This window comes from Zootoca vivipara, chromosome 9 (genome assembly GCF_963506605.1).
Source record: "Zootoca vivipara chromosome 9, rZooViv1.1, whole genome shotgun sequence".
Classification (NCBI taxonomy): domain Eukaryota; kingdom Metazoa; phylum Chordata; class Lepidosauria; order Squamata; family Lacertidae; genus Zootoca; species Zootoca vivipara.
In genome coordinates this window covers 47,391,703-47,417,266 of record NC_083284.1, presented here as the reverse complement: position 1 = coordinate 47,417,266, position 25,564 = coordinate 47,391,703, and the positions used below count along the sequence as shown (strand labels likewise).

Below are 25,564 nucleotides of genomic sequence, written 5' to 3'. Positions count from 1 at the left end.
GTGCAGGAAGCCCCCATGAATAGGACAAGGCCACAACTTGTAGCAGGTGAGGGAGGGGCCAAAGCTTAAGTTATTCACTTCTACTCTCATGTTCTACTACCGTGAGTCCAAGTGGAGCAGCTGATGCTGTCCGGTGAGGAAGATGAGGAGCAGACTGAGAGGGAGGATGCGGCCTCCTATGCATTTAGATGTTGGAAAAGTGTATGCAGTCCCATTAGCTGCCTATCTTGCTCTAGCCATGGAGCAGCAAGATCCCCTAGCAATGAATGAGGGTTATAACCTGCCAGGAGGGGAGTCTGGGCAGCTGGAGCAACAGCTTATGGGACTGACCTCCATCCCATCACTGAAAACTCAGGGCTGCCTCTGCTGTTGGTAACAGATGCATGCTTTTCATAGAAGCTTGTGCCAGTCTCACAGGGACAGCACGCCACAGCTGAACTCAAAATCTGACGGGGAGGTGTGACCATTTGTTGGGACATCTTTGCAGCTTTCATCTATTTTCAGATCCCTGATGCTGATCTTAAATTCTCTAGCTGTGCTTTTGGCAATCTGTACCCATAGCCTGACCTCTGGCACTGTAAGCCTTAGATGAAGCTTTCCTCCTTACTCGCATGTAAGAACCTCTGTTGTAGCATTTGGGCCACTTATGAGTTGAATTCCTGAATAGGGTTTATATCCCATGGAAATATATTTCACAATGGGAGTCATTCACTTCTTGGGCATCCCAGATGAAATTTATTAAAAGAGCTTTGGTACAGCTTTTTTCCACTAAGCCACAACTTTGGTTTCCACTGATATTTGCTTAGGGTGGCAAACTTAAAAATACTGTATATTCATTTTCTCATTTGGTGTTATTCTGTTAAAATATGATTGGTTAATTTAGGGAAGGGGAAAATATGGAAAGTAGTACCAATGTAATTCTCAATTTAGTTTTCAACAATTATCATTTAAACTCATTCTTACAAAGACATCATTTTTGAATCTCAAAAATGTTGGGTGCTTAAGCTGATTAAAAGTGTGATTTTGCTTGCTTTTAGTTTGGTGGCCACAAAGGAAACAGACAGTGCAAGATCACGCAGCATGCCAATGTCGCCATCAGATTTCCTGGATAAATTAATGGGTAGGATGTCTGGCTACGATGCAAGAATAAGACCGAACTTCAAAGGTAATGTCATCTCCCAGGTGTCCATTTGGGTTATAATGTTGCTTGAATTGTTTTAGAAGCAAGAAAAATGTTTGGCTCATAATTGAGAATATGGTTTCAATCATTCACACTTCAGCAATCTTTTCTTTTTTAAAACAACAACTACATGTTCTTCTGCTGGTTCAAACTTCTAGAGACGTTACAGTGCTAAATTTCAATTGGAATGGAGAATTCCTGCAACATTTTTGGATGACAGAAAATAAATTACTGAATGTAGTTAAGGTTATGTTAGAAACATTAAAGAATATTGCAGCTATTCGGTGCCAAACAGTTCTGTAATACACCTGTTATGAAGTGTCAAACTGGCTGCGACAGTCTTGTCACACAAAATGGGAAGAACGCAGAACTAGTTTGCCCACCTTCTGACTTCGCCCCAGCTAGTCCTCCCTGCTATCCTGCAGAAAGTCCCCAAAACATCACACAAGCAGATAGCTATAACAGGTAGCACAGTGATAAAACAGTTACCGTAGTTATGAGTAGGATGGGGTGAAAAAATGCACCCTGTTGCAATTAAACATCCACATGCCCACATGTGTGAGGAGGAATTAAAGAACCTTTTAACAAGGGTGAAAGAGGAGAGTGCAAAATATGGTCTGAAGCTCAACATCAAAAAAACCAAGATCATGGCCACTGGTCCCATCACCTCCTGGCAAATAGAAGGGGAAGAAATGGAGGCAGTGAGAGATTTTACTTTCTTGGGCTCCTTGATCACTGCAGATGGTGATAGCAGTCACGAAATTAAAAGACGCCTGCTCCTTGGAGAAAAGCAATGACAAACCTAGACAGCATCTTAAAAAGCAGAGACATTACCTTGCCGACAAAGGTCCATATAGTTAAAGCTATGGTTTTCCCAGTAGTGATGTATGGAAGTGAGAGCTGGACCATAAAGAAGGCTGATCGCTGAAGAATTGATGCTTTTGAATTATGGTGCTGGAGGAGACTCTTGAGAGTCCCATGGACTGCAAGAAGATCAAACCTATCCATTCTGAAGGAAATCAGCCCTGAGTGCTCACTGGAAGGACAGATCCTGAGGCTGAGGCTCCAATACTTTGGCCACCTCATGAGAAGAGAAGACTCCCTGGAAAAGACCCTGATGTTGGGAAAGATTGAGGGCACTAGGAGAAGGGGAAATAATAATAAAAAATAGACAGATATGAGATTCCTTAGGCCAATGGTACTCTGCTATGCTCCCTTGAAAAGATGGGCTGTTATGGGTGGTGCTGAGAACTTACGTTATTGAAATATTCTGTTTGTTTCAAGCCATCAGGTGCTAGAGATTTGGTCAGAACTAAAACTTAGATGCTGCAGTGCTGTCAGGGTCACACAAGTGTTGTGGGGAAACTAAAACACTGGGTCAGGGTAAGGATAGAGAGCAGTGCCCACCATTCCTAAAGGAGGGAGACCACCACATGGGTTTTGGGTGGCTCAGCCATTTCTGATCCTGGCTCTGTCCTTGTATTGGAATCTTATTCAATAGTGATGTGGATGAGTAAGCCAATGGTGTGGGTCTTTCACACACAATAATCACCTAATTGGGAAAGACACACACAGTTTGTCCTGCCCACATGATTCCAGTATTCGTGTCCAGCCTTTGTGTGACTACCATCCATGTGGAGGATTGCATAATGCAATTATATGTGGGAGGAAAATATGAAACCCTCTGACCCATGTGTATGGATTGGCTAGAGCCTTCAGTAGCAGAGTAATGTGGGGTGTAGGTTGCTAGACCATTTTATCCCATTTGCTTGCATACAGTGCTCCCCTCTTTCGAGATACTCTCTTTCACACAAAATGGTTTCCATAGGGAGGTTTATTTAAATCATTCCCCATGGTGACTTGGACCACATAGTAAGCTATCAGTGTTCTCAGTGTCATCAAAACCTTAAACCCAAACATGTGCAGAGGAGCAGACTGAATTCCTTCATCTGCATAGCAACTCAGCGAACCACTTCACACAAACAGCTTCCTAGCCATGGGGAACCATTTAATTCTGCCTCCATGGGCAGCTATTCAGTATGTGCTGATCCTTGTGTGGTTGGGTTTTTTGCTTGGTGAGAGAAAAAAGAAGGTTGCTAAATAAGTGAACTTGCACAGTTACATAAGATATGCACTTCTAATATTACTTTCCTGATGTTGTGCCGGTATCATCTTCCTAATTACTCTCTCTGTCCCCCACTGCCAATGCTTTGCAGCCGAAGCTGTTCTCGTTTACTTACCATAGTTATTCCCATTAGCACATAAACTTCAAGTTCAATCTACCTTAGCTACGCTGCACAGAGGATGACTTCAGGCAAATAATAGGAGGCAATCCAATCTCTTTCCACTTTTTATTGGAATCTTTTAAAGATCTCCGGGGGAAAGCATTAGTAGAAAGCTGAAGGCATGGAGGGTCATTTGGAGATTGGATAGTGGAGCTTATTATAGACACCAGGAGGTTATGCCAACAGTGTGGAATAGGGCAGATGTTGAGCCAGTAGTGCATTCTTCTGCAACATGTTTTCTAAATATTGAAAGCCTTATTTTGTCATTGCTGGAATACAGAAGGGACACAAGTCTAATTTGGCACTTTTTCTTAAAAGTGTACTTTGCAAAAAATATAAAGCCAAACTATTATGCAGCAGTTAGTTTTAATGTTTTTAAGTCCTGTCCTTCTGCCACAGAGTGGCTTAACAGAAACATAAAACTGAAACAATCATGCTATAAAAATATCAATGAAATCACAAGATTGCAATTAAAATACTAAAGCACTAAGTAATATCTGTAAAATCATAGCCCAGAAACAATACAATTCATGTTCCAAAAGCAAGGATAAACAGGAACATCTTGAGATGCCATTTAAAGATGTCAGTTGTGGGAATACCTGCAAGGAGAGGTTCAGACTTATTGCTCAGATAAGCGTCCTCTTTGCTGAGTTTTGTGGTTTGTGTGTGTTTCTATACTGTGGGAGAAAATATTGCCAAATAGAATATCATATTATTTTGGATTCTGCACCTAAAGCCAACCAATGACTTAGCATGAATGCTCAAATGCCCTGGTTCCTGAGGCAGCCACATTGCTTCTTGCCAGGATTATGAAGAATTTCAGTTCAGTTATAATTTAAAGGTAAACCTACCTAATTCATGCTTTTTTAAACAAGGCACAACACCCCTTGAACTTCACACTGTTCCAAATTCCTCAGTGCTGTTTCCCAGCCAAGTAACATGTATAAGACATAGCTGCCAAGTTATCCCTTATTTTAAGGGATTTTCCCTTATGCTGAATAGGCTTCCTCGCGAGAAAAGGGAAAACTTGGCAGCTATGGTATAAGAATGCATATACTAAGGTAAAGTGTGCATAAAATGCAGATATTAATGAAAATATGATACAAAAATGCATTCTGTTACGGGAAACTGCATTGAAAAAAGTGTATATAAGGAAAACTGCATACAAAAATGTGCATAATGGGAGAAAACCACACTAAAAGGCTGAATTACCATGAAGGGGTTTGTTTGTTTTTCAAAAAATCTGCAAACTGATGCGGAAATATGGAAAACAACATATAAGTGGGGAAAATGAGAAACTAAGGGCTTATCCATATCTCTGTGTGCCCCACTGCTTTCCCTGTGGGAAAACCAGCAGTTTAGTGTTAAATTGGAACAAACAGCATTTGGCTTTTCCATGGATGGCCGTTGGTTCTGACTTAGTCATTTTAGACTCACAGCTGTCCATGGAGGCACAGGTCAACTCCGTGTCCAGGGCAGCTGTTTATCAGCTCCATCTGGTACGCAGGCTGAGTCCCTACCTGCCCACTGACTGTCTCTCCAGAGTGGTGCATGCTCTAGTTATCTCTCGCTTGGACTACTGCAATGCGCTCTACGTGGGGCTACCTTGAAGGTGACCCGGAAACTACAACTAATCCAGAATGCGGCAGCTAGACTGGTGACTGGGAGCGGCCACCGAGATCACATAACACCGGTCCTAAAAGACCTACATTGGCTCCCAGTACGTTTCCGAGCACAATTCAAAGTGTTGGTGTTGACCTTTAAAGCCCTAAACGGCCTCGGTCCGGTATACCTGAAGGAGCGTCTCCACCCCCATCGTTCTGCCCGGACACTGAGGTCCAGCTCCGAGGGCCTTCTGGCGGTTCCCTCATTACGAGAAGCCAAGTTACAGGGAACCAGGCAGAGGGCCTTCTGGGTAGTGGCACCCACCCTGTGGAATGCCCTCCCACTAGAGGTCAAAGAGAACAATTACCAGACCTTTAGAAGGCATCTCAAGGCAGCCCTGTTTAGGGAAGCTTTTAATGTTTGATGGATTTCTGTATTTTAGAATTTCTGTTTTTTTGGAAGCCGCCCAGAGTGGCTGGGGGAACCCGGCCAGATGGGCGGGGTATAAATAATAAATTATTATTATTATTATTATTATTATTATTATTATTATTAGGGCTAAAGAGTGGGTTTTCTGGGGGAAAGTGGTGGGGCGAAGGCAAAACTGCTTGGAACCATGCCTAGAAAAGCACAGGACTAGCAGAAAACTGCTCAGATCTGTGCTTTCTAGGCACAGGAAAAGAAAGAGCGTGGATGAGGCCCGATAGAAACCAAAATTGGCAGAATTGCACATTCCTTCTCCTCCCTGGGTTTTTTAGCTCAGTATGGTGCATCAACTATGCCAAAATTTGGATTAGCATGTAATCTGAACTTGGGGTTGTAGTTAAGGTCTCTTCTCCTTGCAAACTGTAAGCATGGAACGAACCTTGGCTATAGGTCATGGTCAAGGTGGAGAGACCTTAGCTGTGATTACTGGTTTGAAAAACTCATAATGAGAACAGCCAATGGCCCACCTGGTCCAGCATATTGTCCTCACAGCAGCCAACAATGTGAGAAACCAGGAGGGCAGAAGAGGAGCACAAGAGCACTCTGCCCTCCTGTGGTTTCCAGCAGCTGGTATTCGGAAGCATTGCTGCCTCCAACTGTGGAGGTGGAGCATAGCCATCCTGGTTTGTAGCCATGGATAGCTCTCTCTCCTCCATGAATTTGTCTAATCCTCCAAATCAGTGGCCATCACTGCCTCCTGGGAGACCCAGTTCCATAGTTTGACTGTGCACTGCATGAAGTAGAGGTTTCTTTTACCCGTCCTAAATCTTCCACACACTCTGTCACACTTCAGTTAGCTAAAAACAACAACACAGAGGGGCATAGTAGGCGCAAATTGTTCTCTGGGACCTCTCACATTCAAGTGGTCATGGTAAACCATAGTCTAATGTAAAATCATTTAAAAAGCAAACTCTATTGTAGAGTATAACTGGTGCTTGATAGACGCCATTCCATCAGCTCTACATCGGAAAAAGCTTTGCCATGCATGGACTGCATACCTTAGAGTGGGGGCACGGAGGCTCTTTCTAGGATGGTTCAAGCACTTTCCAGCAGGCAAATTATTATTTCAATTATTGATTGTCAAGTGCATTGTTTTCTTACTACTGGCTTCTGTGCAGGAAAGCATCGGCAGTGATACAACTGCTTATCCCTTATGACAGTCTAGCTCATTATAAATAAATCAAAAAACTTTTGTTTTTTAGCCTGTAGCAAAATGGTGGCAAAGCATCATTGTAATCTTCCGGTGATTCAATTGCTTTATTCATTCAGACACAACCCTATGGTTCTTCATAGTGGTTTTTATTTAATGGTTGTTTTCCACCTCGCATGTGAATTGTTATTGTTATCCAAGAAGGACCTTAGGTTTAGTTTAATTTTCCTGGAATTAGATATGAATGGAAATTAATAAAATGCACTAATATCCTCCTTTTGTTATAACTACTTTGGATAATATATAATTATTCCCATTTTACAGATGTGCATCTAAGTCTGGGATATCCAAGGCCACTTGGTGGTTGATGGTGGGAGAGGAACTCAAACATTCTAGGTTAATGTTCAGTAGACTAATACCTGTTGCCCCTCGTGATTAAAATTAAAGTTAAACTATCCAAACATTTATTCCCTGAATATCAGACAGAAACTTAGATATGATGCAGAGCAAAAGAGAGAGAGAGAGAGAGAAAAACATTGGCTGCATTCACAAGACCGTTTATTTCATTTCCCATTCATGAATTTCACCTTCAACCCCACAAGTGCACCCAGTGCATGTTAGAAGAAAAGAGGGAAAGTACAACAAAAGTGGTCTGTTACCATATATATATAAGAGAGGACCAAGTACTAATGAGTCTCAAAAGACACCTTATTTGATTTTTTTAAAAGGAGATCACATACCTACACTATACAAAAGAATATAAGCCTCATTACACCACCCCTCCTCTTCCCCCCTCTTCCTCCCCAACCTTATACTGTACTCAACACTAATGTCTCACAACAAATGTCACTGATTTGTAAGAACGACTGCACAACCTGAAAAAAGAGACAAGGCATGTACTTTTGTAAACCAAGAAAATCTTTAATAAGAATAATTTTTTTAAAAATGAGACCATTACTTCTGCAAAAAGCACTCTTCCTGTCAGAAGAATAATCCATTATTTCTTACGTCAGCCATACAAAAGCTGCATTTCAGACATAACAAGCACTGATTGAATGATTATTATTCTGGAATTTAATCCCTTTATGCAGCAATTCTGAATTGCTCCATCTCTTCAGCAGTGCAGTGTGAACGTACTCCTGAGTGTTAGGTTTGAGAGGCATTTCATCCTCGCAGTACCCACTCGAAGGAAGGGCATGTCTGTGAGCAGAATCACATGTGTTTATTATTAGTAATAATAATTAATCACTTTACTAACAGAAATGGCTCAAACAGTGCTTTTTTAAAAAAGAAAAAAATGTGCTGGTACTCACCAGGATGTTGTTACAGTAAATGACACACTTTTAACATTGGGGGAGGGGGGAGAAGCTGCGTAGACTTGCGTAGACTTGAGTACCCCCAGGAAAAAAAATCACTGGACTTGAAGCAATTTTACATACAGTTCTCCTAGTTCAGGAATGGAAAACCTCTGGCGATCCAGCGCCCAGTTATCCATTGGCCATTGAACATGCTGGCTGGGTCTCATTTATTTATTTAGTTAGAAGATTTCATGCCCATGCTTCCCAGAGCAGGATAGAACAACAACACAAGGATAGAAATAATTAAAACCATGGCAACTATCAAACCAATCCCAATGGAACAAAAGAGTACAAATTCAGCAAATACCTTAGCTGTCAAAGGCTGTGGTAAAGATGTGCATCTTCAGCACACGGCAAAAGGAGTGCGGTAAAGTTGCTAGGCACTCCTCTGTGGGCACCAGAGTCCAACAACGCCTGGAGGTCAACAGGGTCCCCATCCTCACTAGTGGATCTCCCAGACAGAATGGAAAAATCCAGTGATATACATTCAAATGCATGTGAAACAAAGGGCTATACAACCAGTGTTCAGAATGGGGCATGGGTTTTTTTTGTGTGTGGGTTTTTTGGGCCTCTGCAAATGTTGGATGTTGAGGCAGGAAATATGTCTAGACTGCCTTTGACAGATACCTGAGGGAGTGTGTCCCTTTTCTTCTACTTGACAACCCTGTCTAGCTTGTCAGGGCGGTAAAATGTTGTTTGATTTAACTTAAAGGAATAGATCTGTTGAAATAGTGTCACTTTCAGTCATTGCACCGAAAGGCTGCAGTGTACATTGTTCCACTGAAAGTGACAAGCATACTGCCCATTATTATAGGTCTCATAGCAGGCGCTTAGCTGATCGTTCTGATCAGCTACCAACTGGTAGAACCAACTGGATTGCTTTTTCTCCTCCAAAGGTAAATGACTTTAGCATCCAGTTTAAATTAAATTTGTGCAATTGTGCAACAGGTGTTGGAATCATGGTATTCCATGTGTGCATTGGAGCATTTAATCACCTCCCTTCTGGCAACAGCCTTTTGTTCTTCCCACTCACAAGTGTGGGGGGGGGGGGCGCGGCGGAATGAGATGCTTGAAAACCAAAAGGACAAAGATGGTGACACCAGCATGCATGCCCAATGTTAAATGCATGTAAGCAGAGCCAAGGATTTTGGGGAGCCAGATTAACTCTTCTCTCCGCCAGTCCTGCCCAAAAATTTCCTGAAGCTGATATGAGTTCTGGGAGGGAAAGTTTGATTGCTAGTATCTGCTACATGAGTGTATTGAGGGGTAAACTGTAATGCACAGGAATAGAGTTAAACCTCTATGTGATCCCTGCAATGCACAACATGACCCTTTGAACTCCTTCCAAATCTACAATTCTGTGATTCTGTCAGCACAACATGGTCCCAGTCCTGCTGTTGCGTCAGACTGTTGGCTCAGCTAGTTCATTCTTGCCCATACTGACAGCGGCTGCCCTTGAGCTCAATTCAGGAGCCTTTTTCAGCTTCTCAGAGATACCAGTGACCGAACCTGGGACTTTCTGCATCTCCTCACCCACATGCCTTTTCTCCAAACATCTGGCTCTCAGATGAACTTTGCATAGGCACTCAAGGTCTCTGGGTGGCAGCCTATTGTGTATTACAGAAAAAAGATGTTGTGGAACAATCTCCAGTTTGGCAAGGGAATGGAAGTACGTACTGTATATCCCTGCGTATAAGACTACTTTTTAACTCAGGAAAATCTCAAAAGTTGGGGGTCGTCTTATACACCGGGTCGTATTTCTTACACAGCGAGTATATCCCAAACTCTATATTTTAACTGAAAAAGTTGGGGTCGACTTATACGCCCAGTTGTCTTATACGCTGAAATATACAGTAAACCCATCTCATCCCATTTCTCTGTGGAGTTTTAAGGGGAAATTCTTTAAAATGCACATAGAAATGGAAAGGTACCCAAAGAAAAGGATATCTGAAAGGTGGTCTTAGGGCTGCAGTACTACCTCCATTTCTCTTAGCCCATGCATAGGGAACGTAATGCATAGGGCCAAATTCTGCCCTCCTAGTCTGCCCCTCAGAGGCCACACATCCTCTCAAGTAATGATCCACACACACACACACACACACACACACAGAGAGAGAGAGAGAGAGAGAGAGAGAGAGAGAGAGAGAGAGAGACCCCTTCTACTGATAATGTCTCTTTCTTGCTTGGATGAGGGCAGAGTGGGTGGGTGTGTAGAAACTAGCGTATGTGCAAAGATAAGCATCACCTTCATTGCTCTGTCGCCTTTCGCCATGGCATGTGTTGCCCCCAAAGGTTGTCCAGAAGAGAATGTGGACTAAAAAAAGGTTTGCCACCCCTGGTTTAGCAGCCACAGGTTTTGGCTTGTTTGTTTGGTGTGAGCAGTAATTTCTCCTCATTTTGATTTCATTTACAGGGCCTCCGGTAAATGTGACATGCAACATCTTCATAAACAGTTTTGGGTCCATTGCAGAAACAACCATGGTAAGATGTTCTTTATAACAAACAATTACATTTCAAATTATTTAGACTGCAATCACGTGCACACTAACTGGAAGTAAGTCCGGCAGATCTTACTAGCACTTATCTTTGGATATAAAAGGCGCCCCTGACCATCAGGTTCAGTTGTGTCCGACTCTGGGGTTGTGGCGCACTATAGACCGAGGGAGCCGGCGTTTGTCCACAGACAGCTTCCGGGTCATGTGGCCAGCATGACAAAGCTGCTTCTGGCGAACCAGAGCAGCGCCCGGAAACGCCATTTACCTTCCTGCCGGAGCGGTCCCTATTTATCTACTTGCACTTTGATGTGCTTTCGAACTGCTAGGTTGGCAGGAGCTGGGACCGAGCAACGGGAGCTCACCCCGTTGCAGGGATTCGAACCACCGACCTTCAGATCAACAAGCCCTAGACTCTGTGGTTTAACCCACAGCGCCACCTGGGTCCCCATCTTTGGATATGCTTGCATGCAGTCCTGATCAGTGATCTTTAAGTGGCAGGTGGAGCCTTCTAACCTCATTCGTGGTTAATCCCTTGAGTGCTGAGCAGGGCATATGCCTCCATGTACTTGCAGAGTTCCTGCATAAGCATCTGCATTCCTTTCACTGAAAAGGGCAGCTTCCTCATGTCAGACATTCAAGAAGTTTTGTATTAAAATTCAAGAACTTTGTATTAAAATCTAACTTCTAAATGCCAAGGATTGAATTGGCTGTTGGATGCCTTTGAAGGAAACAAACCAATCTGGATTTGTTTATTTTAAATGCATGATATTTTACTTCTTTTCTGATATTATGTGACCTGGTGTTCTTTTCATCCCTTGTTTTCTACTCTGCCCTTATTTAATTTTCCTTCACCTTACTGCTAGGAATGGAAGGATCTGCCAATTTCCATTGTCTCATTTTGCCAATCTTAAATTCAGTTCTTAGTGTTTCTGCAGCAATTTACTAAACAAAACAAAAAACCAAATCCTCATGAAAATTCAGAGTAGATTTCTCCTAATAAACACATTTTGTATGTAGTTTTGACTAACATACATTTTTGCAACCAATTTCTGCTAACATAATGCATTTTTGTGTTACTTCCACTATTGTATTTGTTTTTATGTACATTTTTATAAACATTGTTTGGAGAATTGCATTGCAAAATTCAAAGAAGGGTTAATGTGAAGGAGAAATTTCAAGCCTAATTTATCATATTTGCACATTATGAAACAATATGAGAACTTATTTGAATGGAAATGAAAGATCTACATGCGCAGAGCTGCTCCTTACATTGAAGTGAATGGATAAATCGTTGCATAAGAATCCTATCAGAACAAGGTACCACTGGATTGGAGCAATTGAGTGGAAATATATTGTGGACAAAGTGAGGGAAGGTCCTAGGGAAGAGAGGAAGATGCACAGATATATACAGAAGTGTTGTATCCTGATCATACTGACTCCATTGTTTCTCAGTCTTTGGCAGACCCTCCTCACACACATTGAGATCCTTTCATTCCATGATAAGAGTCAGAAATTCACTCATCTAAAATGAAAGCTGCAATTAGGTGGGTACATGCAATACATATTCATCTCTAGGGCCTTGGCTGCAGTCAATTATAAATTATTGCATAGGGTTTTTTATTTTTTCACTGCTCATAGTACATCATTTTCAGAACTCCCTAGTAAACTGCTGCCCTGAATGTAGAGGAATGCCAGGGCTCTGTAATAGTTCGCATCTAAATTATGCATTGATGCAGCTCAAAGGAGGACTTTCTTGCAGTCAGCAATTGTCAAATTTTGTCAGAATCAAAGCAATCATTTTGAGAATGTGAGCATTTTTGGGTTCCGGTTTCCGCCGGCAGGAATGGCGGACCTGTTTTCCATCCCTCTGACCTTCGTGAGGAATTTGGCGGTTGCTAGGGGAGTAAATGGCAACCCCCTACCCTCTCCGGGGGTTACGGAGAGGGGCCGCTGGCCCGCGATGCCCCCAGACCCACTCCGACTGTTTATGGAGTGGGGGGAGCTTGGGCTGAAAAGCACTTACGAGGGCCAGGACTCCCGGACGCTAATCTGCATGGCGGGGATTTCCATGGTTAAAGAAGATAATTAGGCTTAAATCTATGGACATACTTCAGAAGGAGGGGAAGAAGCGCTGTTTACTGCTGAGAAATTTATGCTGCTGAGGGAGAGGAGTCAAAGGCTGTATTTCATCTGGAAGAAGGATTGATGGGGACGGAGCGATAAGGGAAGTGAGGTTTTTTTTATTTTTCTTCATATGTGTTACTTCGTACCTTCCCAGACGCGATGTCCTGGCTTGTTTGGAGTGAAAGAGAAGCAAAAGACTGTGTGAGTTGAACTTTATAAACTGTTGTTACTGAGCATATTTTTTAAAGATGTGGAGTTGCCGACGAGAAAAGCCCCCCTCTAGTTGGACGGAAGGAGTGCCTGGACGCGTTCGGAGGATTTATGAGCTGTGACGCACTTTGAATTGGAGCAGCGACCTGAAGCTAAGTTCAGCTATAGGGCAAGGAGATCCATTAATTTACCAAGAGTCTATGGTTTGATGTTTGGGTCTTCTGCCTGGAAAAGCTGTAAATTTTACAAAGATCGTTAATCTACATGGTTATGAGAGAAAACGAAAGTGATTTGAGCTTTTTAAGATGGCGCTGCTTCGTGTTGACGACGCAACAGGGAGCTCCAGACCAAGAAGATTTATGGGGAGGCTGGACTGATTAACCCACACAGGAGAAAGAACATCTGTGAAACCTTGTTTGATATTTATCTCAGCAGCTGGGAAACAATCGGTTGAAAGTGGAAAATATCTATGTGACTGTAAGGGAAAGATCTGGATTATTATGAACTTGGAGAGACGATTTGAACTTTAGAAAAAAGACGGCAGTGGACGGTTGCGAGGAATCCCCAATTTCTTGAAGCATGGGAACCCAAAAAAATTTTCTAGATGATTTGGCATAACATTCGGTTTGATTGATATATATGTGTATAATTTGAAATAATGAATGTGATATAATTGGTTTTAATGGGAAAATTAATAAAAATATATTTTTTTTTTTTAAAAAAAAGAGAATGTGAGCATTTTTAAAACACACATAGCTCTATTTCTGACCTCTCTCTTGGTTTAGCATCTACGGTATATTCTTTAACTTCACTGTACCGAACAAGAAAAGCTCTTTAAAATTAAAGTAGGAATGTTATGTACCTTAGTTACAGGTTAACATCTGATACTTCAATATAGCTAGGGAATATTTTGATGATGTTTTCTTGAACAATTGGGTCACCTTTCAGGTATTGTTTCATCCATGCCTCTATTACATTTCATATACTGTTTTGGATGAAGGAGAAGTTTTAATTAAATCAGTATCTAAATAGTTTTCTGAAGAAAGCTTAGAATTTAGGGGTGCAACATTTCCCCTACATTTTGCTATGTTCTAAGTGCACAGCAGACAAAGATATTAAGTATATGTTCTATAGTCTGAACTATGTTATTTAACATGCATACCTCCTTCTCAAACATGTATTCATGATATTTCACAGGAATTGAAGAAATACTTTAAAAGTCCTTTCTTTTAATGTAGCTTACTCTTTGATTGGTTGATTGATTGGTTGATTGATTTGTTTGTTTTTTCCCCTAATTAATATGTAGACCAAAATCTGTTAATTCCCTGGCTTGGTCATAAGAAAACAATAAGCAGCTGAGTAAATTCAAAACAAGGTGTGTGTGTGTGTGTGTGTGTGTGTGTGTGTGTGTTGCTTTTAAAAAGTTAGAGATCTTCAATGAGAGTGTCATGCAAGCTACATCTGCTGAAATTCCCTCTTCTCAACAACTAATAATGATTCAGGAGCTTTGTCCTTTTTTGCATCATACCCTGTCTACAACTCTTTAAACTGTGATGGACACATAGGAAACTGCCTTATACAGATTCAGACCATTGGTCCATCTAGCTCAGCATCATCTACAGTGAACAGTAGTAGCTCTCCAGGGTTTCAGACAGGGCTTTCTCCTAGTTCTACCTGGAAATGCTGTGGATTGGATGGGTGACCTGCATTTAAAGAAGATGCTCTACCACCAAGACATGGCCCTTCCCAAATGCTGAGGTGCCAACTCCCAGATTGAAAAATCTGGGATCGGCAGTGGCGCGGCACCGGAAGTCGCACTGCGACCATTTTGGAACTGGGCAGAGCAGCACCAGAAGTTGCTTCTACACATGCTCTGCCCATTTCCAAAATGGCCGCAGTGCCAGATGTCGTGCTGCAGCCATTTTGGAACTGGGCAGAGCAGCACCAGAAGTCGCTTCTACACATGCTCTGCCCATTTCCAAAATGGGCTTCTGCGCAAAATCGCTTCTGCGCATGTCCAGAGACTCCAGACATGCGCAGAAGGAGCCTCCCCGGGCCGGTAAGAATCCAGGGGATTTACGGAGTTTTTAAAAAAATCCGGGCTGGGAAAACGGGGGTTTCCCGGGGAATACGGGAGACTTGGCAGCTATGCCCAAATGGGTCATGCTTGATTCTGTTACATTAAGTGGAAAAGGAAAGCTGAATGTGAAGGGAACTTCTTAAACTAGTGGCACAACAGAAATGTGCTTGATCAGTTATAGTTTCTAAGCATAGATCAACTCACACCCAGTTGTGTCCCATTTATCAAAGAAAGCTAGAATCTAATGTAGAAAACATAGTAATGGAGCAAATGAAGAAGAGGAAATGTACATGCAAAATAAATTCTTAAAATTAAATTTTAGGATGGTGACAGTATCCCAGTAGCCTGAGCTTTATTAAGTTAACACCCACCCACCCCACTCCCTGCCTGCATATGGTACTACTAGTTTATACCTTTTACATACTCCAAGAGAGGATGGGACTGCTTTGCCTCTTCAGCTGGTCTCTCCTTTCCATCCAACTTGGAATAAAAATGCAAGAGCTGGTGGTCACAGCTGCATTCCTCCCCCTTGCTTGTAGGGAGGGGTTACAGAGGCACCCTGAATTGTAGCCTGATAGCACTGTTTGCCTGTCACCAGCAAGGAGTTCTAATGAATGAGAGCAGAAGGTGGCTAGCCTATAGCCGTTGGGTGACATTTTTGGACTCCAGGTCCCATCAGCCCCAGCATGGCCAGAGATCAGGGACAATGGGAGTTGCAGGTCTAACACCCCCTGTAGGGACACAATTTTCCTACCCATGAACTAGGGAGTTCAGAACACTGTGCAAAAAAGAAAAAAGGGGGGGATCAAATGCAAGGGTGCCATTCTATATAACCACACACTTGCCACACCACCATGCTTGCCTAATGGCCAAACTGCACATAGAGGATTTCAAGGAACATCCAAGCAGCCCAAAATTATCAACTGCCTATAATTTTGGACCCTTGCAGTGGGTTTGCCCTCCTGGAATCAAGTTAGTTTGGAGAGTTAAACATTCCTGAAGTCTCCCCACCCATTTGTGAAAACTTCAATCATGGCCTTAAAAAGCTTTTAAGGTGTTACCATCTTAGGAAGTTCTTTCAAACAGGATCTTACCTGGAAGTCTCTCATTTGCTTCTTGGGTCTGGCATCCATCTGTCCTGGGATACTATGGAGGAATGCACCTTTGGGGGTGAAGTCAAACTGTTGAGAGGCTGCAACACCTGCTGTGGCTGTAGAGACCAATATGAGAGAGACATATATACAAGAATAATGTTTGTGCTATATGGTTCTTTGTATGTCTTGATAGGATGTATGTTTTGAGATTGTAATAATTTTTTTGCCTATTTTATTGTAGACTCTTCTTCTCATTGTCAATATATTGTTCGCAGTGTGCCCTTCGGCATTTTTCGTGGCTGTTACATGGCACATTGGGTTAGAAGGAGAGGAGGCAGCAAGTCAGCCCTGTATTTGCCAGCTTCCTATCATCAGGAATCTCCCATTCTTCAGGAAGTCTTTCTTTAGATCCTGCCAGTGACCCTTGCCATAGTTCTGCGATGATCTCCCCAAATGAGAGAGATTGTGCTTCGTTGTTCTTAAACTGCTTAACATAATACAACAGCACTTATGAAATAAGCTGCAGATCCTAAGAGACTAGTAAATGTGCCACTGTTTCATTGACACTTGGAAAGGGATCGAACAGCAAGCGACTTTAATGGAGCCAATTATCTGTGTAAAGGAGCCATGTCTCTTGCTTAGTCCTGCCAAGCTTTTCCTCACAGGCATTTCAAGGCTGGCTGCTAATAGGCACATTGACTGGACCAGGAACAGGAAGTGACTGATCTGACTTGCATGCTGAAGCTGGCACTAGATCAGCTCTTTTGTGTGAGGCTGTCTAGTTGTCTTATTCTTAGAAAACTCAGGTCAAAAGAGGCTGTTAATCTCATAATCATAGGGAGAGTTAGCCTTGGAAACACATTATTCACAGTTTGAAGAAGAACTAAGAAATTAGGCTTGCATGCTAACTCACTTCTGGCAGGTTCCATGTACCTTGCTGTGTGACAAATAAAAATTCAGCAAGTGGAACTTTCACTCCCTGCGTTTCATACCGAGAAAGTAGACTTAAAGACACAGGGAGATGATTGCCAACAGTGCCTAGCCTGAACAGCAAAAATGACAATTATGGTTTGGATGTGACAACCTCAGCTGTGCCAACTCCAAAGCTGCTAGCCCAGCTAGCCTCCAGAAAACTCCAAAAATTCACGAGAAGCAAGTGTGTAGCTTTGCATTTCATTGACAAAGCAGGGTACAGAGAATCCAGGGTACAGAGAGTATGAATGGACAATGTGATGCCCTCCCAGTAATGTGTTTGTATTCCAGCCCCTGTCAACCCCAGCTATGGTCAATGGTCAGAGATGATAGAGGCTGTAGATCAGCATCATGTGGGGGCACCAGGCTGCATACTGATGGTGTAAAAAAAGAAGTGGCTTGTGTATGTTCAAAAGGCAAAATGTGGCAGACCATACATCATTCATAATGAGCAGATGGAAGTCAATGAGACTGCTTTGAATTAAGTGGTTGAGAGGGCAACTGTTGTTGAGTGTATAGGAACTGAAGCACCTTAATCATAAAGGAAATTATATGTATGGGGTTTTTAACTGATTGAGAAAAAATGAGGCTTTTCTTTTAAAAAAACAACACTTTTATTAGTTTTAAAATAAAACAAAAAGAGAGGGGTGGAAGAATCCCCCTGACACACTCTCCAATATATATTTGAAAGACCAACATTTTTCCTAGCAACTTTAACAGGGGTAAAATACCAGCATAACATTACTTTCATCGTGGATACCAAATATAACACTAATTGGAGGCTTTAGCCACAATACTTGCCAAGTTTTATCATCTATTGTCAAACCAATATCAGCTTCCCACACTTCCTTTTAAATTCATGTTGAAAACCATTAAACAAGATAAAATACCTCTACAAATGTTAGAAACACCACCTTTTAGACAACCCATAGATGCTTCATGGAAACTTTCATAGAAAGTCTCAGGCTTCAGTTGTCCATTGGTCCTGAGAAGAAATTTAACAGATTGTTGTATCTGCAATAGTTGGAGAATTTTTTTTTAAGCCTTCAGCAACCACTTGCTTGACAGACATCAACAGGCAAATCTTTTTGCAGCTTGTAGATAAATAAACATTGTCACCTGCTGAGGGATGCACATCAAGTAGCTGTTAATGGTGCAACTACCATGGATGGTTAAGAAGTTGGCAGGTTGTTTTGCTTCTGTGTTTATTTCAGATTTCACATTATTGTAAAGTTTTGTGACTTTTGGTTCTGAAAGAAGACTGCAAATAAACTGTCAGCTGCAAAAGGAACATAGGCTAGAAGAGTGCATTATACTGATGGAGAGGGATTTGCGAGCTTAAGTGCCATTAACTCTAATAGGAGTTAAGGGTAAAATCATCTATATATCAAGCTGAGATTAACCTACACACTTGGAGAGACGGCTAAATGTTGAAGACATTGGAAAAATTATGTCCCTCTGGCTACTTTTTGTTTTTAACACGTATTATGTTTAGACTGGTCCCAGTATGTTCACAAATTAAGCAAAGGAAGCATCTGACACAATAAGGGCAACTGTATACTGTAGATATACATGATGGTAACAGAAATTGTTGCACACTCAAAATTGAATCTGCTGTGTTAACTCTTGTGTGAAGTGATTACCAAGGTAAATGAAAGAGGAAACCAATATAAAGTTATTCTCATGTGGAAACTGAAGTACAATATTTTGCATACAGTAAATAAAAGGTAAAGGTAAAGGACCCCTGGACAGTTAAGTCCAGTCAAAGGCGACTATGGGGTTGCGACACTCATCTCGCTTTCAGGCCGAGGGAACTGGTGTTTGTCCACAGAGAGGTTTCCGGGTCATGTGGCCAGCATGACTAAACCACTTCTGGTGCAACGGAACACTGTGACAGAAACCAGAGCACACAGAAACGCTGTTAACTTCCCATCGCAGTGGTACCTATTTATCTACTTGCACTGGCATGCTTTCAAACTGCTAGGTTGGCAGGAGCTGGAACAGAGCAATGGGAGCTCACCCCATCATAGGGATTCGAACTACTGACCTTCCTATCAGCAAATCCAAGAGGCTTAGTGGTTTAGACCACAGCACCACCCGTGTCCCCTGCATACAGTAAATATTGAAGTATTTACTACCCAAGTTTCTGTCTTTCATTTAGCTCACTCCCATGTTTTGTTTTGTTTTGTTTTGTTTTGTTTTAAATCAACTGAAGATGCATTTAAGAAAACTTTTGAGACAAATAACATGTAAACATAATTCCTCCATGCTCCAGATTATTTGCCATTCTTCGCAAATCTGAGTACTGTATAGATATATGCAATACTAGCCTCAGGAATGGGTCTGCCATTTGTTTTCTCAGTATGGCTGCTATTCCTGAACATCAGTAAACTGCCTGCAGGTGCTTAGTGAAAAGGATGAATATGAAACTTTGGCACCATTATCCTTATCAAAGCCTACAAACCATATGATTGCACTTTCCCTCCAGCTGTACTCTGCTATCCAAGTGCCCCTCCCTTTGAAGATGGTCTACCATATACATGAACATATGTCTGGTGGAACTCTTGTGATGGAGCGACACGTTCGCTACCCTTAATTCAGTTGAAGGATGCAACATGTCACCCTTGCTGCTGTTATGAACAATAAACTTCTAATAATATGTTGAAAAACCTGCTCCTTCTCTTCTGCTTCAAAGTGAATATAATCATTTTGCCTTTTACATTCCTTTTTTATGTACAGCTAGAACCATTTACAATGTATCAGCAAGTGCGTTCCATAGTTTTAGTCACTTTTGAATTCTATCTGTAAAGTATTAGATGAGTCAAGAGAAACATAGAGGATACAACAACATCATACTCCAGCACTGTTGTTCTTTGCCCACTGAACACAGTCAGTAAATATGCATAGGATCAGGCTCCCACACTGTTTTAGGGGGGTTTTTTGGTAGCTTACCGATGGTATGTAGAAAACAGCAAAAAGTCTCCGTGTTTTACCAAGCAGGCCTTTAGCAAATTGTTTGCCACAGTTCACTTCCCTGGTGACTGGTTTGCAGTAGCACTGATGATAAACACAGGGATTACATTTTTAAAAATCCATACGCCTGCTGTCACAGTCAGTAATCACACCTTTCGGTACCGTACATGGTTCATTATTGAGCCTGTCTGTCAAATAAATTCTTTCACCATCCGAAAAGAGACTTGTTTCTCCAATCGTTAATTCTGTAGACAGCAAAGATTCAAGATAATCTAAAAAGGTATTGATGACTGCCTAGCTAACTATTTATATGAAGGAGACAAAATTCTTTTTGTTCTGATCTTACCTTATTTCCCATTCCATCACCTTCTGAGCCTTGTATGGTGGCAGCTGTAGAGTTGGTTAAATGGCTGGTGGGCAGAGAAGTGGAAAAGACCTCCCCCAGCACCACCCTACTCCCAGCATTGCCAATTGACCAGATCAAAGCTAAACAGTCTGACCAGAAGTTTGAGCTACCCCGAAAAAATCAATAAGTGAAGCTGCTTTTCACAGTATGGAGATAAATATTACCACCTGCCTGCAGATGATGTTGCTTTATAATCAAAGTAGTAGGAGCTGATTAAAGATTTGGCAGCCCTACATAGCAAAGAAGTTACAAGAGCAATTTTGGGTGGGGAGCTTCCTTGGGTTTGGTCACACAAGATCAGGGATTAGTTGTCACAGCATTTCTGTTCTGTCTGAGAGCTTTCCACATGCCTGTCTGCACAGTTCATTTACTCCTAAAGCTCTGGAGCTCACCTGAGCTATGCATGATGAGCAAAGGATGCAGAAGGAATTCTATTCTGGTGAGTCCTGATATGAACTGACCTGATCTGCACCTCTTGGAGTAATCTGTCGATCAGAACATAGCTGTCTTTCAGATTTGCTCTGCGGTGACACGTTTCTTGTCTTCTTTTTTAAAGTGCATTTCAAAATATATATTTTGAGAAATCCTAGGCTTAGAAATGAAATGCTTATCTGGAGAAGAAATGTGTCTTCGAAATACTATGCAAATATGCATGCAGATCACAGATTAATGTGGAAACAGGGTGGAATGGAATTATGAGTGAACACAGTAAGGAAACAAGCTGATTCATCCATCCCTGAGCTAGCTCAGAGCCTGAACACTACCATAGAGACTTAAGCAAACATCCTTTGAGGGTTTTTACAGCTGTGTCTGAGGTTTAATGTGCAGAGTTTAACTGAAAAATAAATGAAATTTCAGGGAGCTGTGGAAAATGCACTGAAAAACTGAAGTGCTTTTTGGCAACAATGAAACTGAAAACAAAACCAAAGAGACTGTTTCAGCTCAGCTCTGCACCTGACTCCTACAATACTACCCTATTTCGATCTGCTACATTTGCATCAAAATACAGCAGAAAAAAGGTTGTCAGCTCCCTCCTCTGGTAAGCTAACCTTGTGGCACAGAGAGTGCGATTCCTGGGAGGGACCCACTGTAAGAGTCTGCCGTTTGAGGAAACAAGGCTGCATTCATCCTTTGCCCTACTCAAACAACATTTTGTGATTTTTAAAAACATCTCTGTGTTGTAAGCATGTAAAGCACGCAATCCAAATTGACTGTAAACCATTCATTGTATTTTTAATTATAGAATGCAGTTCTACTATGTGAGGTTTAAAAAGATTAGACGCTAAAGCTGCTTGGGGGGTCTTGGCACATGCACCCAATATGCTCATCCAAGTTTGAGCAAATGGTAATGAAATTAGAAGGTCAGGGGATGCTGGAGATTTCATTCAAGCAGCTAAAGGTGCTGCTTTTGTGTTTTGTGTTTTAAGCAAAGAAGAAGAAAATATTGAAATGAAGCAAAAGGAGGGTGATAAGGAAAGGAGCTGTGCTGGTTCGTTTAAGGGCTGGTGCAGCAGGAAAAGCAATTGTTTTGTGCAAGCCTATTGTGAAATGTGCCCAGTTCTTTTGATTGCATGATCTTGATGAAATTAGCAGCACTGTTGTGACTCACACTACTGACAGCGCTGACAGCTTTTGGTCTGTTCATCACACACTCACACACGTAAAGGATTTTACTATCAAGAGATTTGTGTGTTTGTTTTTTAAAGATGTTCTCACTTCTAGTCTAAAGGAATAAAAGATATATGGGAAGAATAATGTCACTGAGCATTTATGCTACCCCAGTAGAACAGTGGGGGAGCTCATCTCTAAGCTCCCAAATTTGAGGGCACTCTCATAGGCTTTATTAGACAAAGTGCAAAATTACCGGAGGGGTTTTGATTCTCACTGAGTTGTTCCTAAAGTTAGAAAGGCTGTCAGAATGTATCAGGTGAACATGCACTGTAGACTATTAGTAAATATAATCGTCATATAAATGTTGGACTTTCCCTTTTTTGAAAAGGGGAAATGGAAAATGAAAATGAAAAAGAAATTAATGTCTAAAACATAATTACTGGGGTAAAGATCCTTGCACTTCATAATTTTTCCACTACCCCCCCCCCAAAAAAAAATTCTTCCAGATTCATATATATTTCTACTGGCTAGAGACAAATGCACAAATAATATACTTGTTTTACCACCAGGAGGGCTAATTTATGTCTTTCACTATCCAGCTTTCCTCGCAATGGATTCACCCTCAACGCTCACATCCCCAACTGTTGTGTTTGTTCCTATTCATTCACAGTTACTATCAGCTATCCCAGTCCTCATAATGTATTACACTACAAGCTCCCAATATACATTTGCATCACTCTTGGATATTGTATGCTTATCATTTGCACATTGTTTTGTGACATTTTGAGACATCTTCATCCCCTTTTGAAAAACTTGATATATGGAATAAGAAGCAACGGTGAGTTTCATAGCTCAAGAGTGATGAAAGTCATCTGTCACCTGACGCCTAGTCAAGCATTCTTATTACTATTACTTATTAGGGCACTGGCCCTAACAGTCATTAAAAAAAACCTTAGGAACAAAGGAGGCAACTCCTTATCCAGGAGGATTTGCCTTCTCTCTTCTTTGCCCCACACCTGAAGCTGCTGAGTTCATTGAAGAATGTCAATGGCATGCCATACTATGGTATATTGTAGTCCCCCAAATTTCTCTCCAGAGTTTTGGGAAAGAACTTCACGCACATGTTTTGTTAAGCTTATATAAGGCCAGGCTTATTTCTTGTCCATTAATACAAATTGAGAACAGAAGAAACTGAATTATTACGTAATAATCCTCTTACGGGAAGGCAAATTACCTCTGTGAATATAAACTTGCACAAAATAATACATGTTTGAAGCATTTAAGCTTTATTCTCTGTAAATAATTAGTCTTTCAGGACTGTGACCATTTCTTTCCAAATTGATGGATTAATATTTGTAATGCAATTTAGGTTTTAATACAGTATTATGTTCAGTGACTAAACAGTATAAGGTTGAAGCAAGGGATGCGTAATATAATCAAGGACTTCAGGGAGTTAAGTTTATTTAAAGGATACAGCTAGTAAATTCCATATTATTCAACCAAATGAAAGGTAGGAGATAAAAACACTAAATACTTTTGGTTTTACTTTAGGATTATCGTGTGAACATCTTTCTCCGTCAGAACTGGAATGACCCCCGTCTTGCTTATAGTGAATATCCAGATGACTCTCTAGATTTGGACCCATCCATGTTGGACTCTATCTGGAAACCTGACTTGTTCTTTGCTAATGAAAAGGGCGCCAATTTTCATGAAGTAACAACGGACAACAAATTGCTACGGATTTTTAAAAATGGAAATGTTCTCTATTCCATCAGGTAAATTGCAAATAAAAGGCTCTGATGTATTATGGAAGCAATGAGGTTATGATTTAGTTTGGATGCAGTACACATTCCCTTAATGAAAACAGTCACCACATTCCCTTGTTGTGGATTGTTCGCCTACATAGATACAAAGACATAGGCTGATTTCTCTAAGTCATCCATATGTAATTCAATTGGTGAAATAACTGGAGGCTGTTTAAAATGCCATGGTTCCATGTAGAGGCCATTTCTTTCAATTGCACACAGAGGTCTCACTGCTGAATTTTCTTCTGAAAGCAAAAAAACCAAAACCATTATTTTTAGTTTTATTTACTGGTTCTAGCCTTCTATTAACAAACTAAAGCTGAGATGTGGGAGAAAAGTGTTGTGCTAATAAGAGTGGTGTCTCTTTTTTAGGGGCGAGTCTTTTCTCTGGTAAAGTAGCATTATTGAATGGAAGTCTTAGATAAATGTCTACTCTGAATTCCTTACTTCATTTCAGTAACAGTTCAGTGATTAGTCACTTCTAGATTTCTAGAGATTTGTAATATATAATTTCCTATATATTGTTGACCACAATATATTGGCAGTTACCAAAATAAGAACAAAAAACATAAAGTAAGACCCTGCAGGATCAGGCCAAATCTTAAACAGTCCAGCATCCAGCTTCTGCAGTGACCAACCAGATACAGTACCTATAGGAAGGCAGCAGGCAGGACATGAGAGCAATAGTTTCTCCTACTGTTGTCTGGTATTGGTGACTGATACTCACAGGCATGCTGCCTCTGATACAGGAGGTGGTACGTTACCAGTGGCGAGGGAAGGCTCTCCAGCACACCGTGCGGGGTGTCGAAGGACGGGGCATGCGCGGCACTGATACAGACGGCGCTCGAGCGGCGCCCATAACGATGGCGCACATGCGCCCTTGGCTCCCTTACAGTGAGTGTAGCCCTCGGCCAGCCGCCATTTTGTCACCCCCCTCAGGGTGACACCCAGGGCAGCTCCCGCTCCCTTTTCCTATGCCCCTGCACATTACTAGTAGCTATTTATTATAGCTTTGTCTTCATGAAGTTTCTATAATCTTTTAAAACCATCTAAGCTGGTGGCTATCTAGTGCCAGTGAAGTCCATAGTATGCAATGTGCATTAAAAAGAAGACGTCTTCCCCACCATTCGGGTGTGTTGATGACTCAGTTAAGCATATGTAGCAGATAATAGTAGTTTTAAGAGAACTATGAAAACATTTAAAGTGAAGTCAAATAAATAAGAGCTGTGCAGAATTGCCTTTCCCCCCTCCATGACCACAATCATGTAGCAGCAGCGGCAGCAGCATAAAATCTATTAAACTGATGAAGGTAATTGGAACTGAAGGTAACTATCAAACCTGTGTTTGAAATCTCTGCCTGATGTTTCTCAGGTTCTTGGTCCAAGACCTGACTTGGACACAAGTTCTGACCATGATCCAGAAAGTTAACCACCCAGTAATAGCTGCCCCTTGGTCAGGTCTCAGACACAAAATGACTTTTCCCTGCTGCCTTTATGAAATGGGAGACACACACAGAGCCAGTTCTGGCACAACTCTTTTCATCCTTTGAGAAATCCATGTGTAGATCATTGTACAACGTTCTGCAAAGTGTAACATTGTTTAGATTTCACCCCTTCTTAGATGGTTCCTCCCCGGGGGGGAAACCCAAAACAACCTCTGTGAATTTTGTTTTCCAAAGGTCCTTCATTTGCACTCTTGTTAGGGGATTCTTCGATTAACTCATTCTACCT

At 41.5% G+C, this 25,564-nt stretch overlaps 1 protein-coding gene across 1 annotated transcript in view; it reads left to right on the top strand.

Moving 5' to 3' along the window:
• The first annotated feature begins 1,086 nt into the window (after positions 1-1,086).
• GLRA3 (glycine receptor alpha 3) overlaps positions 1,087-25,564 on the top strand; it is a 51,628-nt gene continuing 27,150 nt past the window's right edge. The window contains exons 1-3 of the mRNA XM_060278711.1: positions 1,087-1,165; positions 10,478-10,545; positions 23,581-23,804. Coding sequence (XP_060134694.1) covers positions 1,087-1,165; positions 10,478-10,545; positions 23,581-23,804 — 371 coding nt within the window. The remainder of the gene's footprint in view (positions 1,166-10,477; positions 10,546-23,580; positions 23,805-25,564) is intronic.